The sequence below is a fragment of the Schistocerca gregaria genome, chromosome 5 (genome assembly GCF_023897955.1).
Source record: "Schistocerca gregaria isolate iqSchGreg1 chromosome 5, iqSchGreg1.2, whole genome shotgun sequence".
Classification (NCBI taxonomy): Eukaryota; Metazoa; Arthropoda; class Insecta; order Orthoptera; family Acrididae; genus Schistocerca; species Schistocerca gregaria.
In genome coordinates, this window is record NC_064924.1 from 94240953 (window position 1) to 94256917 (window position 15965).

Genomic DNA, 15965 nt, shown 5'->3' on the forward strand with positions numbered 1-15965 from the left:
AAAGTTTGTCGCCTCTGCCAGAAACTCATACTTGTATGGCCTAGAGACAGCCGTTAGTTCCTACGAACATGACTCTCAGTAGCGTCGATTCCGGACGATGGTTGCTGTCTTGCTCTTTCCCCAGCGCACCCTTCATAGAATTTAAAATATTGTCGGTATCGCTTCGTACCTCCTATATATCGTAATGGAACAGAATACATAACTAACGAGACCAGATATTTTAATATCAAGTGCTGCGGTCGTTCTAGATGGTGTGAACTGCGGTTAAGAAGCTGATAATACGCGGGCTGTCCAGAAAGTAAGTTACGATCGGTCGCGAAATGGAAACGACTATGAAAATCCGATAAAGCTTTGCAAAGATGTGTTGGGCAGTGTCTCTAGTACGACTCTAGGTAGAATTATGTCGCTCTTTTCATTCCTGAGCTCTTAGTGAGCGCGTAAAGATGTTATAGAAAATAGTGTCTCCCGCCAAGTACGAGGGCCTGGTGAGAATTTTCACCTGAAGCTATGCAACCAACATTACATAACTGTCGTGCGGTTTATTCTTCAAGGCAATTCTCAGCCTCATTCTGCAGGGGCAATGAAGATGTTGCTGCATCGTTTCAATTGGAAATGATTGGTTACCCACAATACAGCCCGTAATTGTCTCCCACTGCGTTTCATCTCTGCTCAAACGAACCGCTGGCTATGAATTCAACATTTTGGCACAGACAACGAGCTTTAGGCCAGTGTAGAGAATTGGCGGAAAGCACTGGCGGCTGCCTTCTATGAGGAGGGTATTGGAAAGTTGGTACAACGTTACGACGAATGTCTGAGTCAGAACGGCGACTACGTAGAGAAGTAACTGAAAGGTATAGCTAACTGTTACAAATGAAAGGTTTCTGATTTTCACTGTGATTTTCATTTCGCGATCAATCGTAACTTACTTTCTGGACAGCCCTCGTATTGACCAGCCATGAACAGGCATCAGCCATGCCTGGATATGCAGCCTGGAATAGAGACCCAGACTTGTGCTTTGTTAGCGCTGTACCCGTGTGGCGTGCGCCACAAGTAGGCGCCAACAAAACTGTTGCTTCCCTGTGGAAAAGGTCGCGACAGTTGAACAGACCCTGCGCTCCTAAAAACAACCAGTTTTCATCAAATCCAAGCGCTAGAATCGTAGCCTTGCTTCTAATTTGTATACGCTCTATTTTTTTTTTTTTAAAAAAAAAGAACGTGCTTCTATAATTCAAGACAAGTGGGCAAAGAGTTTCCGCCTCCCTCAAAATGACCTGACAAAATTATTGCTTTTTTTACATCCCAAAGCGCATTAGAAATTACATTATAAGAACAATTAATGTGGAGGGAGGTATCGACCACTGTGTTTCAAAGGCGTTGCAGTTCGCTTTGTTTGAACAAGAACACTATATACAGTCTGATTAAAATTACTTGATAGTTGACTCTCCACGCGTTGGAGCTGTCTTCCTCTAATCACTGCGCTCAATGTCACCTCCGAATTGTGTGCCGTTGCCAGACGGCCACAAAAAACGGTCAGTTCACTTCCAATTCCTTGTCTGGCTTTTGTTGTTGCTGTGTTTGGATACCGAGTCCTGGGTCTGTTCCTTTTATTACGCTTTTCATCAGTAATGATAACCACTCCAAAAACAACACAGACACACAGACACACACACACACAAACCAATGGCGTTTCATTCTCAGCATTAGCCAAACAGTACTGGATCTTTTCGCACAAGACGCGATTCATTGTAGCATACTGAATTATTATCATCACAGAGATTGGCCTACAGCAGACAACCTTCATCAGACATGACATGAGGCCAAACGTTTTGACGGCAGCAATCATGGATGCAACTGGTTCTGTTATATGACTATCACTCTACTTGCTGAAGTAGTGCAAAAGTAACAAGCTTCCTGTGCGGGAAGTCTTAGGTTCTAATCTCTTCAACTCTAATTTTTTTGTATTTAAGAATCTTTATCAAATCGACTCTGATTATTATTATTTCCAATTAGCTGGCTTAAATATAGTTTTTATTTTCAATCTTTTGTCACACAATTTTCATCATTTTTTATTTGCTCTTATTTTTCCTCCGTATCATTTTTTGTTTGGAGTCTGCCTGTATCGCCTATAACCTGTAAAACGTGTAACCAAGTGTTAACCAGGACTGATCGGTTGGTATAGCGTCAGCTCCTATAGCCAGTATGAGGGTAGTTTCAGATAACTGACGAAAGCCAGAAGAAATTGTTCGCTTTTAGTGCTGAAACTGAAATTTCTCTGTCTTTGTTTGCTCGTAGAGTTCTACTTTAAACGCTTGCCATCAACAAAGTGAGTGTTATTAATCATTCTGCCGCAGGTTATTGAATGCTGTTTTCTCATATGCATTGCACATCACAAGGTTGTGATTAGGTTAAGACACGATTCTAAATTCTTGGCAAAAAAAAAAAAAACACCTCGTCTGCTGCAGTTCAGTCATTGGTCACTGGAAATCAGCTGTCGGCAAAGTTCCTCGCGTTCTACCCATTTCCGACGGCAGCCGCTGACGAAATTGATCTGCATTACATGAACAGACATTCACCATTTGTGAAGTAACCAACTGTGTTCGCATGTCACCTTTAACTGAGCGGCAGCCGTTTTGGCAACACTGTAATGGTGACAGACGTCAGCTATCAAGTATTTTTAATTGGCCTATATTTACATTTTCTATGCGCATTAGGAGTTCGGCACACAATAGAAGCTTCTGGCTGGCTGTGGCACAACCGTGGTGTAGGGCCCAAGCCCGCAGTAATGCTGTGAGGAAAAAAAAATCATCGAGCTTAGGCCAAGTCCACAGAATAGGTCGTCATCAAAATGATAGTCGGCTTGTATCCGCTAACATGCACGTATGAATACTAGATTGCCTTGTTGTCCCAGAATGGGCAGCTTCATTGCACTCCTGAAGACCACTGGAAGGCGGGTTGTGTCAGCGGGTACATAGCCCGCTCCCTGAATCGCTGGCAATAGCACCCTGATTGGAGGCATGTCATGTCACTCGTTGTGTGAGTGGGTCAGGAGAGAACATTGGTCACGCAAAACACTTGTTGTGAAGTCTCGTGGCCTGCAACGCCGCTTGCATTTGACTCCGATAATTCACAACATAACCACGATGATGTTTCATGGTCTGCTCATGTGGTAAGCAATTCGTGGCTTATCCGTTTTAGTGCTTATAGTAGCAGACTAGGATAGGTATAGGACTTACAAGAAGGTAGCTACAGAAATGTATTTTAGGTTGCTTGAGATAGAATTTACAGAATGAGTTTTGAGTAGACTTAACATTGTTTATTCTGGGATGGAAGGCTGGTGGTTCTCTGCGTTCTTCTACCCCCTGCCGAAATTGTTTTACATGTTGCACGCAGTGTGGTAGGTGCAACCATAGAGTGACAAGGCATAGATTTGAAGGTAGAGGTAGATGTTGATCGCGTTTCCACAGTAAAAACCAGACCTTGGTCCACTGAATTCCACAATCAAGTAATTAACACTCACAATCACAATAAGTTTCACTACAGCCTTATCAATGCACCACATGCAAAGAGGGATTGCGGATTCCAAATCTTTCAATCGTGTGTCAATGCCTCATGTATAATTCCCACTGATGAACCAGAAATCGCACTATTTTTGACGGCAATCACAGCACCTGACATGAAAACTAGATTCCAGCAGCAGTATATGGACTGATTTGAAACTTCCTGGCAGATTCAAACTGAGCACCAGGCTGGAACAGGGACCTTTGCTTTTCACGGGCAAGTGATCTCCTGACTGAACTATCCAAGCACGATTTGTGACCCACTGTCAGCCGTACTTTGACCAGTACCTATTCGCCTACCTCCCAAGCTTCACAAAAGTTGGCTAACATACTTTGTGAGACTAATAGTCCTGAAAGAAAGGATATTATGGAGAAGGTACAAGGGATAGGCAAAATAATGCCAGCACCTGTACTTACTTTGGAATGGTTTATTAATACGGAGTTGGATCTCCATTTGCCCATAATACAGCTGCGATTCTTCTTGGAATACTGGCATATAATCATGGAATGTTATGCCACTCTCCTATCAGAACCTCTTCCAACCCTTGTAGTGACGAGGGAGGCAGAAATCTGCTACCGCCCACAAGCTTCGATAATGTTTAAGTCCAGGGTCTGTGCTGATCACGGAAGACGCTTCAGTTCAGTTGCATGCTCCTCATACCACGATTGTACTGTTCTGGCTGTGTGAATGGGTGCATTATCGTCCTGAAATATGGCACCATTATTGGGGGAAAACATTTGAATCATGGGGTGCACCTGATCACCTAAAACGTTCACATAATCGTTGACGTAACACGTCCTTCGAGAGTAATGATCGAACCAGCAGAATATAATGATATGGCTGCCTACACCACCACACTTCCCCATCCATCCTTAAGCTTTGGACTCAAGCAATCAAGATTGCAGGCTTCTTTTAGCGTTCTCCTAACGCAAACCCTGCCTGGTGTTGTGAATAACGAAAACGTTGACTCCTTGCCCACTGCTCAGCCCTCCATGATTTATGCTCCTGCCACCATGGTTCAAATGGCTCTGAGCACTATAGGACTTAACTTCTGAGGTCATCAGTCACCTAGAACTTAGAACTAATTAAACCTAACTAACCTAAGGATATCACACACACCCATGCCCGAGGCAGGATTCGAACCTGCGACCGTAGCGGTCGGGGGTTCAAGACTGTAGCGCCTAGAACCGCTCGGCCACTCCGGCCGGCCCTACCACCATATTTTACGATTCTTTGCGTTGGTTGTCGTCACTAATGGTTTCGGTATAGCAGCTTGACCACGAATATTCGCTTTATGGAGTTGTCGGTGGACATTGTCGATAGATACGGGGTCTCGCAGTAGTTTTGTGTTGTTTTGAAACAATTCGTGTGAGCGCACGACGATCTCTGTCATTTAGTTCTGATTTGCGCCCACTATTACGTTTACAGGACGATGTCTTTCCCTTTTTTCTGTAGGCTGTCATGACGAAACAGTTGCTCCCGAAACATTCAATAAGTTGCCTGCCTTCATTACTGATGCTCCAGCCAACCAGGCCCCACAATCTGCCCTCTTCGCCCTCTGTTAGGCCTTCCATAGCCCGTCGACGAAGGCCTCTGAATGCAAACACGAAGTGTGCACTACTCGTAAACAACCTGCACTGATGCATAGTCCGTACTGAACACGTACAGTCGAGCGTAACACTTGTCTTACCTGCGTTGCTGACCGTCAAACACAACTATCCCATTACTACCAGTGTTGACATTATTTTGGCTATCACCCGTGGGAGGAAAGGTACTGGTTGAAGCAAAGCTGTGCAGGCTGGTGACGAGCCATGCTCTGATAGTTCAGTCAGTAGAGCACTTACCTGCGAAAGGAAAGGATCCCAGTCTGGTACACAGTTCCAATGTACCTGAAAGTTTAGTTCAAGCAAGGTGTCTGTTCGAAACTTCTTGGCAGATTGACTCGAACTCGGGACCTTTGCCTTTCGCGGGCAAGTGCTCTACCATCTGAGCCACCCAAGAACAACTCACGCCCCGTCCTCACAGCTTTATTTCTGCCAGTACCTCGTCTCCTATCTTCCAAACTCAACAGAGGCTCTCCTGCGAACTTTGCAGAACTAGCACTCCTGAAAGAAAGGATAATACTGAGACATGACTTAGCCACAGCCTCAGGGAAGTTTCTCATTATGGTGTCTCTTTGCTTATTATGTAAATTGAAGGTGGAGCTGCATTTGGACTTTGTGGGGAATCGGTGGCTAGGAGAGAAAAGATATACTGGTCAGGGTCTCCAACTCAGGATCTCATGCATACTAGGCAGTTGCGTTAACTATTGTGCCATCCAGACACGGTGTTCATCACAATTGCACCGACTGTCTCGTCACGCTCCCAGGCTGACCCACATTCCCACCTTTAGCCACCTATCCACTGTACCCTTCCGTATCCTCCGGGCCCGCTTGAAGATCGAACGATATTCTGCTTCCGCTCTGAATGTTGTTGATTCATTCCCCATCGAGGTGAATCAATTTGGTGAATGCGTTGTGTCTGTTCTTTCGGACATGTCCAAAAGAAATGTCACCACACATTCATGTAACTTATTTACGTGTTTTCCATTACAAGTCGCGTCGTGCAGATTGGGAAGCTGCTCAGACGCGGTACGGGGACCTGTGCCGGTGCTGTGCAGTAGCCTGTCACCAGATGTGTGTCACCCGAGCGTGGTCTCCCCTGCAGATCTGGTCGTTCATGGGGCAGCGCGGCCGCATGCAGCTGCTGCTCGGCCTGCTGCTGGAGATGCGGCGCCGCTACCAGCGAGACTCCAGGGGCGCCCGTCCGCGGGCCCAGGCCAACGGCGTCACGCTCTTCTACATCCTCCAGGTGGGCCACCACAAGACACCTCGGCTCGCTAGGCACCCACTACTCACTGTCTAGAAAAGTAGAGAGAACTATGCAGCATTATTAAATTTGACGACAACGTTACGTCCAGTGGTGTTAACTGTTGTTGACGTTCTTCTGGTGTAGCATTGCATTTTACTGATTAGCAGTATTAGTGTTCTAGCACGTATGAAGATACACTAATGGCCAATAAAATTGCTACACCACGAAGATATGCTACTGACGTGAAATTTAACCGACAGGAAGAAGATGCTGTGATATGCAAATGATTAGCTTTTCAGAGCATTCACACAAGGTTGGCGCCGGTGGCGACACCACAAGTGCTGACACGAGGAAAGTTTCCAACCGATTTCTCATAAACAAACTGCAGTTGACCGGCGTTGCCTGGTCAAACGTTGTTGTGATGCCTCGTGTAAGGAGGAGAAATGCGTACCATGACGTTTCCGACTTTGATAAAGGTCGGATTGTAGCCCATCGCGATTGAGGTTTATCGTATCGTGACGCTGCTGCTCGCGTTGGTCGAGATCAAATGACTGTAGACATTTTATCCCCATGTCTCTAACGGATCGTGAAGGTGTCTGTTTTTGCAAGACAATAACCACCAGCACGAACAGCTCGACGACGTCTGCACCAGTTTGGACTATCAGCTCGGAGACCATGGCTGCGGTTACCCTTGACGCTGCATCACAGACAGGAGCGCCTGCAATGGTGTACTCAACGACGATCCTGGGTGCAAGAATGGCAAAACGTTATTTTTTCCGATGAATCCAGGTTCTGTTTACAGCATCATGATGGTCGCATCCGTGTTTGTCGACATCTCGGTGAACGCACATTGGAAGCCTCTATTCGTCGTCGCCATACTGGCGTATCACGCGGCGTGATCGTATGGGGTGCCATTGGTTACACGTCTCGGTCACCTCTTGTTCGCATTGACGGCATTTTGTACAGTGGACGTTACATTTCAGATGTGTTATTACCCGTGGCTCTACCCTTCATTCGACCCCTGCGAAACCGTACATTTCAGCCGGATAATGCACGACCGCATGTTGCAGGTTCTGTTCGGGCCTTTCTGGATCAGAAAATGTTCGACTGCTGTCCTGGCCGGCACATTATCCAGATCTCACACCAATTGAAAACGTCTCGTCAATGGTGGCCGAGCAACTGGCTCGTCACAGAACGCCAGGCACTACTCTTGATGAACTGTGATATCGTGTCGAAGCTGCATGGGCAGCTGTACGTCTACACGCCATTCAAGCTCAGTTTAACTCAATGCCCAGGCGTATCAAGGCCGTTATTACGGCCAGAGGTGGTTGTTCTGGTACTGATTTCTCAGGATCTATGCACCCAAATTTCGTGAAAATGTAATCACATGTCAGTTATCGTATAATATATTTGTCCCATGAATACCCGTTTATCATCTGCATCTCTTCTTGGTGTAGCAATTTTAATGGCCAGTAGTGTATAAAGCTGTTATGCTGCACTAATCATTTAATATTCCCTACAAGCTACGACACTGTCGCGAATAAAACAATGACCCGGATATACAATAAATTTCCTTTACTTTACGTCTATAGTCAGAAATGTTTCTGCCATCAGACTACCAGTTTCAGTCTACAATTGCCATCTTCAGATCTGCAGCAAAATATGGGGAAAATTAAAATACACTAGTAGATTGTCTACAGCTTAAAACAATAAAATAGACCATAATAAAAAGTACTACTGACATACGTGTGCATTTGTGCGCTTTAAATATGAAGAGGCATTCCTGTTTTATAAAAACGTATCCTAATATAGTGCCATAGTGGCATTGTCAAAAGTTAAGCACGAAATCAGCACCAGAATCGTCAAATATATATGAATAACAGCATATGCAAGGGTTATCTTGTCAGCAGTACTACTGTTCAATACAAAGTGCTGTACAGTAGACACCAACTTTTTGTTTTGCAAATTCAGCAGATGTCGCTACTGTACGTATACACATATTCTTCAATGTAATCGGCTTACATCTTCCACTTTACACCTTATAAGCCGATTACAGACTATACGATTGCATCTCCGTTTATTTTACGGTACAATTAATCCCTGAAGAATATGTGTGTGCCTACAGCAGCTGCACCTGGTGAACTTGTAATACAAACATTTTTATGGCTACTGTACGGTAGGCTGCTTTGAACAGTAGTACTGCTGATAAGATGACTCTGGCATATGCAACTACTTATGTATATTTGACGAAGCTGGTGCTGATTTTGTGTTTAACTTTTGACAACGCCACTATGGCACTCTATTAGGACACGTTTTTATAAAACAGGAATGCCTCTTCATATTTAAAGCGCACAAATGCAAATGTATGTCAGTAGTACTTTTCATTGTGGTATGTTTTATTGTTTTAAGCTGTAGACATTCTAATAGTGTATTTGTATTTTTTCGGATATTTTGCTGCTGATCTGAAGATGGTCATAGTATACCGAAACCGGCACACTTATGCAAAAAAAAAAAAAAAGACCATAGACGCGAAGTAAAGGAAATTTATGATATTCTATGTCGACCCACGAGCAGACATCTCACACAAAGCGACTGCAAAAATATAGTTGTTACGTTTAAATTTTTACAAAAACGAAGAGGTAAATCTATTTTTTGTTACGAACTGTTTCATTGTTTCTCACAAATATTACCTTTTAATATTTATGCAGTTACACTTTCGTTCAAACCGGTACTAGAAACTTTTTTCCGCTCTATTCTTTATAATTCAAAAACCTAGCTTTGAAAGCATTTGAAAACTACTTTAGATGAGGAAAATCGCGGTACATGCTTTCTTTGGTTAGCTTAAGCGAAGAAAATAAAATGTTAAGCAATAAACCAATCGAATATGTGCAATAATACATTAATTACTTGCTTTTTCCCGTTAAATAATCAACTATTTCACGTGCAGTCTGACAGCTGGCTGTGGAACGTGACCGATGAAGGAGTACTGTGGAGTACAATCTAAAAGACCGATGTCCTGAAGTCTGCTCTCACTAGAAGTAGCTTTAGGACGACGAGGATTACAGAAAATTGTTGTGGTTGATGTTGGATCCATGTTGTTGTTGCGGTCTTCAAAAAATGGTTCAAATGGCTTTGAGCACCATGGGACTTAACATCTGAGGTCATCAGTCCCCTAGAACTTAGAACTACTTAAAACTAACTAACCTAAGGACATCACACACATCCATTCCCGAGGCAGGATTCGAACCTGCGACCGTAGCAGACGCGCGGCTCCAGACTGAAGCGCCTAGAACCGCTCGGCCACACTGGCTGGCTGTTGTGGTCTTCAGTCCAGAGACTAGTTTGATGCTGCTCTCCATGCCGATCTATCCTGTGTAGCCTCTTCATCTCTGAGTAACTACAGCAATCTACATCCCTCTGATCTCTTGGTCTGCCTCCACGCTTGCCTCCAATACCAAATTGGTGATACCTTGATGCCTCACAACATGTCCTACAAACCGATTCATTTTTAGTGTCAAGTTGTGCCACAAATTTCTCTTCTCCAGAATTCTGTACACTACCTCCTCATTAGTTACGTGATCTACCTATCTAATCGTATACGTTATTCTGTAGCACTACATTTCGAAAGCTTCTACTCTCTTCTTGTCTAAACTATTTATCGTCCACGTTTCACTTCCATACATAGTTACAATCCATAAAAATACTTTCAGAAAGGACTTCGCGACACTTATATCTGTATTCAATGTTAACAAATTTCTCTTCTTCAAAACTGCTTTCCTTGCCATATAGAGTCTACATTTTGTATCCTTTCTACTTCGACCATCATCAGTTATTTTGCTTCCCAGGTAACAAAACTCATCTAAGCGTCTCATTTCTTAATCTAATTCCCTCAGCATCACCTGATTTAATTCGACAACATTCCAATATATTTCTTTTGCTTTTGTTGATGTTCATCTTATATCCTTCTTTCAAGCCACGGTCCGTTCCCTTCAACAGCTCTTGCAGGTCCTTTACAGTCTCTGACAGAATTATAATGTCGCTGGCAAACCTCAAAGCTTTTATTTCTTCTCCATGGAATTTAATTCCTGCTCCAAATTTTTCTTTTGTTTCCGTTACTGCTTGCTCAATATACAGTTTGAATAACATCTAGGATATGCTACAATCCTGTCTCACTCCCTTCTCAATCACTTCTTCCCTTTCGTGCCCCTTGACTCTTATAACTGCCATTTGGTTTCTGTACAAATTGCAGAGAGCCTTTCGCTCCCTGTATTTTACCTTCGCCATCTTTAGAATTTGAAACAGGATATTCCAGTCGATACAGTCAAAAGCTTTCTCTAAGTCTACAAATGCTAGAAACGTAAGTTTACCTTTACTTAACCTATCTCTTTGAGAAGTCATAGGGTCAATATTGCTTCCCGTGTTCCATAATTCCTATAGAACCCATCAAATCCAGCTTCTACCAGTTTTTCCATTCGTTTGTAAAGAATTCGTGTTAGTATTTTGCAACCGTGACATATTAAACTGATAGTTCGGTAATATTCACACCTGTCAACACGTGATTTCTTTGGGATTGGCATTATTATATTCTTATCGAAGTCGGAGGGTATTTCGCCTGCCTCATACATCTTGCTCACCATGGCTGGCTCACCCAAGGCTGTTAGTAGTTCTAATGAAATGTTGTCTACGCCCTGGGCCTTATTTCGACTTACGTCTTTCAGTACTCTGTCAATTTCTTCACGCGGTATCATATCTCCCATTTCATCTTCATCTACGTCCTCTTTTCATAATATTCCTCTCAAGTACATCGCCCTTGTATACACCCTCTATATACTCCTTCCACCTTTCTGCTTTCTCTTCTTTACTTGGCACTGGTTTTCCATCTGAGCTTTTGATATTCATACAGGTGGTTCTCTTTTCTCCAAAAGTCTCTTTAATTTTCCTGTAGGCAGTATCTACCTTACCCATAGTGATATATGCCCCTACATCCTTACATTTTTCCTCTAGCCTTCGCTGCTTAGCCATTTTTCACTTTCTGTCGATCTCATTTATGAGACGTTTGTATTCCTTTTTGCCTGCATCATTTGCTCCATTTTTATATTTTCTCCCTTCATCAATTAAATTCAATATCGCTTCTGTTAGCCAAACATTTTTACCAGCCCTCGTTTATTTACCTACTTGATCCTTTGCTGCCTTCACTATTTCATCTCTCAAATCTACCCATTCTTCTTGTTTGTATTTCTTTCCCCTGATCTTGTCAATCGTTCTCTAATGCTCTCTCTGAAACTCTCTACAATCTCTAGTTCTTTCAATTTATCCAGCTCACATCTTCTTAAATTTCTACCTTTTTGCGGTTTCTTCAGTTTTAATGTACAGTTCATAACCAGTTAATTAGGATCAGAGTCTACATTTGCCCCTGGAAATGTCTTACAATTTAAAACCTAGTTCCTAAATCTCTGTCTTACCGTTATACAATCTATCTGAAACCTCCCAGTGTCTCCAGGCCTCTTCCACTTATACAATCTTCTTTCATGATTCTTAAACCAAGTGTTAGCTATGATAAATTATGCTCTGTGCAAAATACTACCAGGTGGCTTCCTCTTTCATTCCTTACACCCAGTCCATATTCACCTATTACTTTTCTTTCTCTTCCTTTTCCTACTGTCGAATTCCAGTCCGCCATGACTATTAAATTTTCGTCCCCCTTAACTATCTGAAAAATTCCTTTTATCGCACATTTCTTCAGGCTCTTCATCAACTGCGGAACTAATTTTGATATAAACTTTTACAACTGTAGTAGGCGTGAGCTTCATGTCTATCTTGGCTATAATAATGCGTTTACTATTCTCTGAGTAGTAGGTTATCCACGTTCCTATTTTTATTCATTATTAAACCTACTTCCGTATTACCCTTATATTTTGTATTTATAACTCTATATTCACCTGACTAGATGTTTTGTTCCTCTTGTTACCAGACTTCACTAATTCCCATTGTATCTAACTTTCACCTAACCATTTTTCTTTTTAAATTTTCTTTCTACCTACCCGATTAAGGAATCTGACATTCCATGCTCTGATCCTTAGGACGCCAGTTTTGTTTCTCCCTTGGATCTATAAAGACTTAGAATTAGACAGGTACAGAGGAACAAACATAGGAACATGATTCTATGGTTGCCTTGTCGAAGCATTTATGAGGTAGCTTTGTTTGCTGCCTTGTTAAAAGCAGCCAGCCCCCGGCCTACCATATACCATATATCCACCGTACCTCCGACTCCCCCCCCCCCCCCAACCCTTGTTACACACACACACAAACACACACACACACACACACACACACCTCACAATTTCATGGAAAATCTTCTACACTCCCACATGTTGTTGTTGTTGTTGTTGTTGTTGTCTTCAGCCTGAGACTGGTTTGATGCAGCTCTCCATGCTACTCTATCCTGTGCAACCTTCTTCATCTCCCAGTACCTATTGCAACCTACATCCTTCTGAATCTGCTTAGTGTATTCATCTCTTGGTATCCCTCTACGATTTTACCCTCCACGCTGCCCTCCAATGCTAAATTTGTGATCCCTTGATGCCTCAAAACATGTCCTATCAACCGATCCCTTCTTCTAGTCAAGTTGTGCCACAAACTTCTCTTCTCCCCAATCCTATTCAATACCTCCTCATTAGTTACCAAGCTTGGCTGAAACCAGTCCAGTGTATAGGAGGAGATGTGGAACACACACACACACACACACACACACACAGACACACACACACACACACGCGCGCGCGCGCGCGCACACACGCACAACCATATATGTACAGAGTGGTCCACTGATCTCACGAAATAAGCGTCAAACAAAAAAACTGCAAAGAACGAAACTTGTCTACCTTGAAGGATGAAAGCAGATGGCGCCATGGTTGGCCCGCTGCATGGCGCTGCCATAGGTCAAACGGATATCAACCGCGTTTCTTTAAAATAGGAACCTCCATTTTTTATTACATCTTGTTCCAGTACGTAAAGAAATATGAATGTATTCTGTGTATGAGTTTTGGGGAAACTCTGACATTGCCTGGCAGCAGAAGACAAAATATTTTAGTACAAAACTCAAACTGATGCAGACATTTTGATTCGATTGGTGAACAGTAATAGAAATTAAAATAATTTTCAGTGAACATATGATGCTTTTCCAGTTGTATGTACATTGCATACAATACACTAAACTAAGCAAAGATGGGGTTTTAGGAGCTGCATGTGCAAAGAACATACGAGATTAATATCGCTGCTGATAGCGGCAAATTTTATAGAAACTTGTAATCATATTTATATTAAGTTGATATTGTGTATGTGTGTCTGTCTGTCTGTGACGGTGTCTGTGAGTGTTTGATAATTTAAGCTGCTGTTAAAAACAGAAATGATTTTGTTTTCTTTGGTGATTGTATATTTCAGGCACTTCAAGTATGTATAGTAATTCGACTTTCTATTGTATATGTAGAATGCCGATACTGTGCTATTAACGTGGTGTAAAAGTTGATTCAGCCACACACCTGTAGTTGTACCCCTTATCAGCTAAAGTGTATATCTGTCTTATATTAGTTGTAGACATAATCAGTTTGCTACCTCAGCAACTTCTTAGGTATATCCTGGAAAAGATGTAAGTTTAATGATCAATGAATATAAATATAAATAAATAAAAGCCACACTACTAAATACATTCCCGCACCATCATCTTTACAATCAGGATTTCCTCATCACCACTTTTGTGTACCGTGCGCCCCGATAGCTGAGTGATCAGTGCGATGGAGTGCCATGCAAAGGGGTCTGGGTTCGATTCCCGGCTGGGTTGGAGATTTTCTCCGCTCCAAGACTGGTTGTTGTGTTATCATCATCTCATCCCCATTGACACACAAGTCGCCAAAGCGGCGTCAACTCAAAAGACTTGCACCGGACGACCGGTCTACCGATGGAAGGCCCTAGCCTAGGTTGCTTCAGATGGCTCTGAGCACTATGGGATTTAACGGTTGTTTGAGTGTATCTTCTGAGTCCATCACAGGTAAAAGAAAAAATAAATAAATAAATAAAATAAAGAGGCGCACCACGAAGCAATTATCCGAATGCCACTGAAATCACTGGAAATGATGTACATATCCAGACAAACAAATTACTACACTTTCAGAAACATTGGATGATTTAATCAGGAAAAAGAGCTTTACAAATTGAGCAAGTAAGGTCGTTATGCACGCTGTTACTTGGATTGGCGTTTACTGAGAGGTTTGCTACATGTCCTCCTGATGGATATAGTGCAAAATTCTGTCCAAATGGAGCTTTAGATCGTTGGTTTAGCAAGCACGAAGAAATCAGTAGGATGTCTTGCTGAAATGTAAGCCCAGAACTGCTTTCCGTGAAATACAACAAAATGATGTACAGAATATCGTCGACGTACTGATAAGCTGTAAGGTCGCCGCAGATGACAGGCAAAGGGGTCTGCTATGGAAAGAAATGGCACTGTCACTGACGTCACAGAGCAGTATGGCGGGATCACGAAGTGTGGGTGCCACTGCTGTTTTTCGGACTGAGCCCCGATGACCAACGAGAGCGTGTCTGGAGACGCTCCATACAGCAGTGGGATGTCCAACCTGACTGTCGCGTGCTGTACGGCCCGACAGCCGGGAGTGGTGGTCTGGGAAGCCATTTCATTTCGTAGCAGGACCTCTTTAGTTGCCATCCGCGGCACTCTTACAGCACAGCAGTACGTCGGCAGTAATCTACACCACATTTTGTTCCTTCATGCCAGGCCATCAGCAAGATAATGCCCACCAGCACAGGGCGAGAGTTCCTACTGCCTGTTTTCGTGCTTGCTAAACCCCACCTTGGCCAGCAAGGTCGCTCGGTCTCTTCCCGACTGAGAACGTTTGGAGCATGGTGGGCACGGCCCTCCAACCACTTCAAGATTTTGACATCTATCGCGCCAATTTACATAATTAGCCTCGATATCCATCAGGAGGATATCCATCAATGCCAAGCCGAACAACTACTTGCATGAATGCGAGTGGTGGATCAACGCATTACTAACTTGATCAGTTTGTGAATCCCTTTCTCTTGGGAAGACGACGGTTCAATCCCGTGTCCATTCTGATTTAGGTTGTTCGTGATTTCCCTAAATCAGTCTACATCTACATCTACATGACTACTCTGCAATTCACATTTAAGTGCTTGGCAGAGGGTTCATCGAACCACAATCATACTATCTCTCTACTATTCCACTCCCGAACAGCGAGCGGGAAAAACGAACACCTAAACCTTTCTGTTCGAGCTCTGATTTCTCTTATTTTATTTTGATGATCATTCCTACCTATGTAGGTTGGGCTTAACAAAATATTTTCGCATTCGGAAGAGAAAGTTGGTGACTGAAATTTCGTAAAAAGGTCTCGCCGCGACTAAAAACGTCTATGCTGTAATGACTTCCATCCCAACTCCTGTATCATATCTGCCACACTATCTCCACTATAACGTGATAATACAAAACGGGCTGCCCTTTTTTGCACCCTTTCGATGTCCTCCGTCAA

General features: G+C 43.1%; 1 protein-coding gene across 1 annotated transcript in view; it reads left to right on the forward strand.

Moving 5' to 3' along the window:
• Nucleotides 1-6231: 6231 nt before the first annotated feature.
• Nucleotides 6232-15965, forward strand: part of LOC126273238 (putative odorant receptor 71a) — a 95148-nt gene continuing 85414 nt past the window's right edge. The window contains exon 1 of the mRNA XM_049976782.1: nucleotides 6232-6408. Within this exon, the coding sequence (XP_049832739.1) occupies nucleotides 6232-6408 (177 nt within the window). The remainder of the gene's footprint in view (nucleotides 6409-15965) is intronic.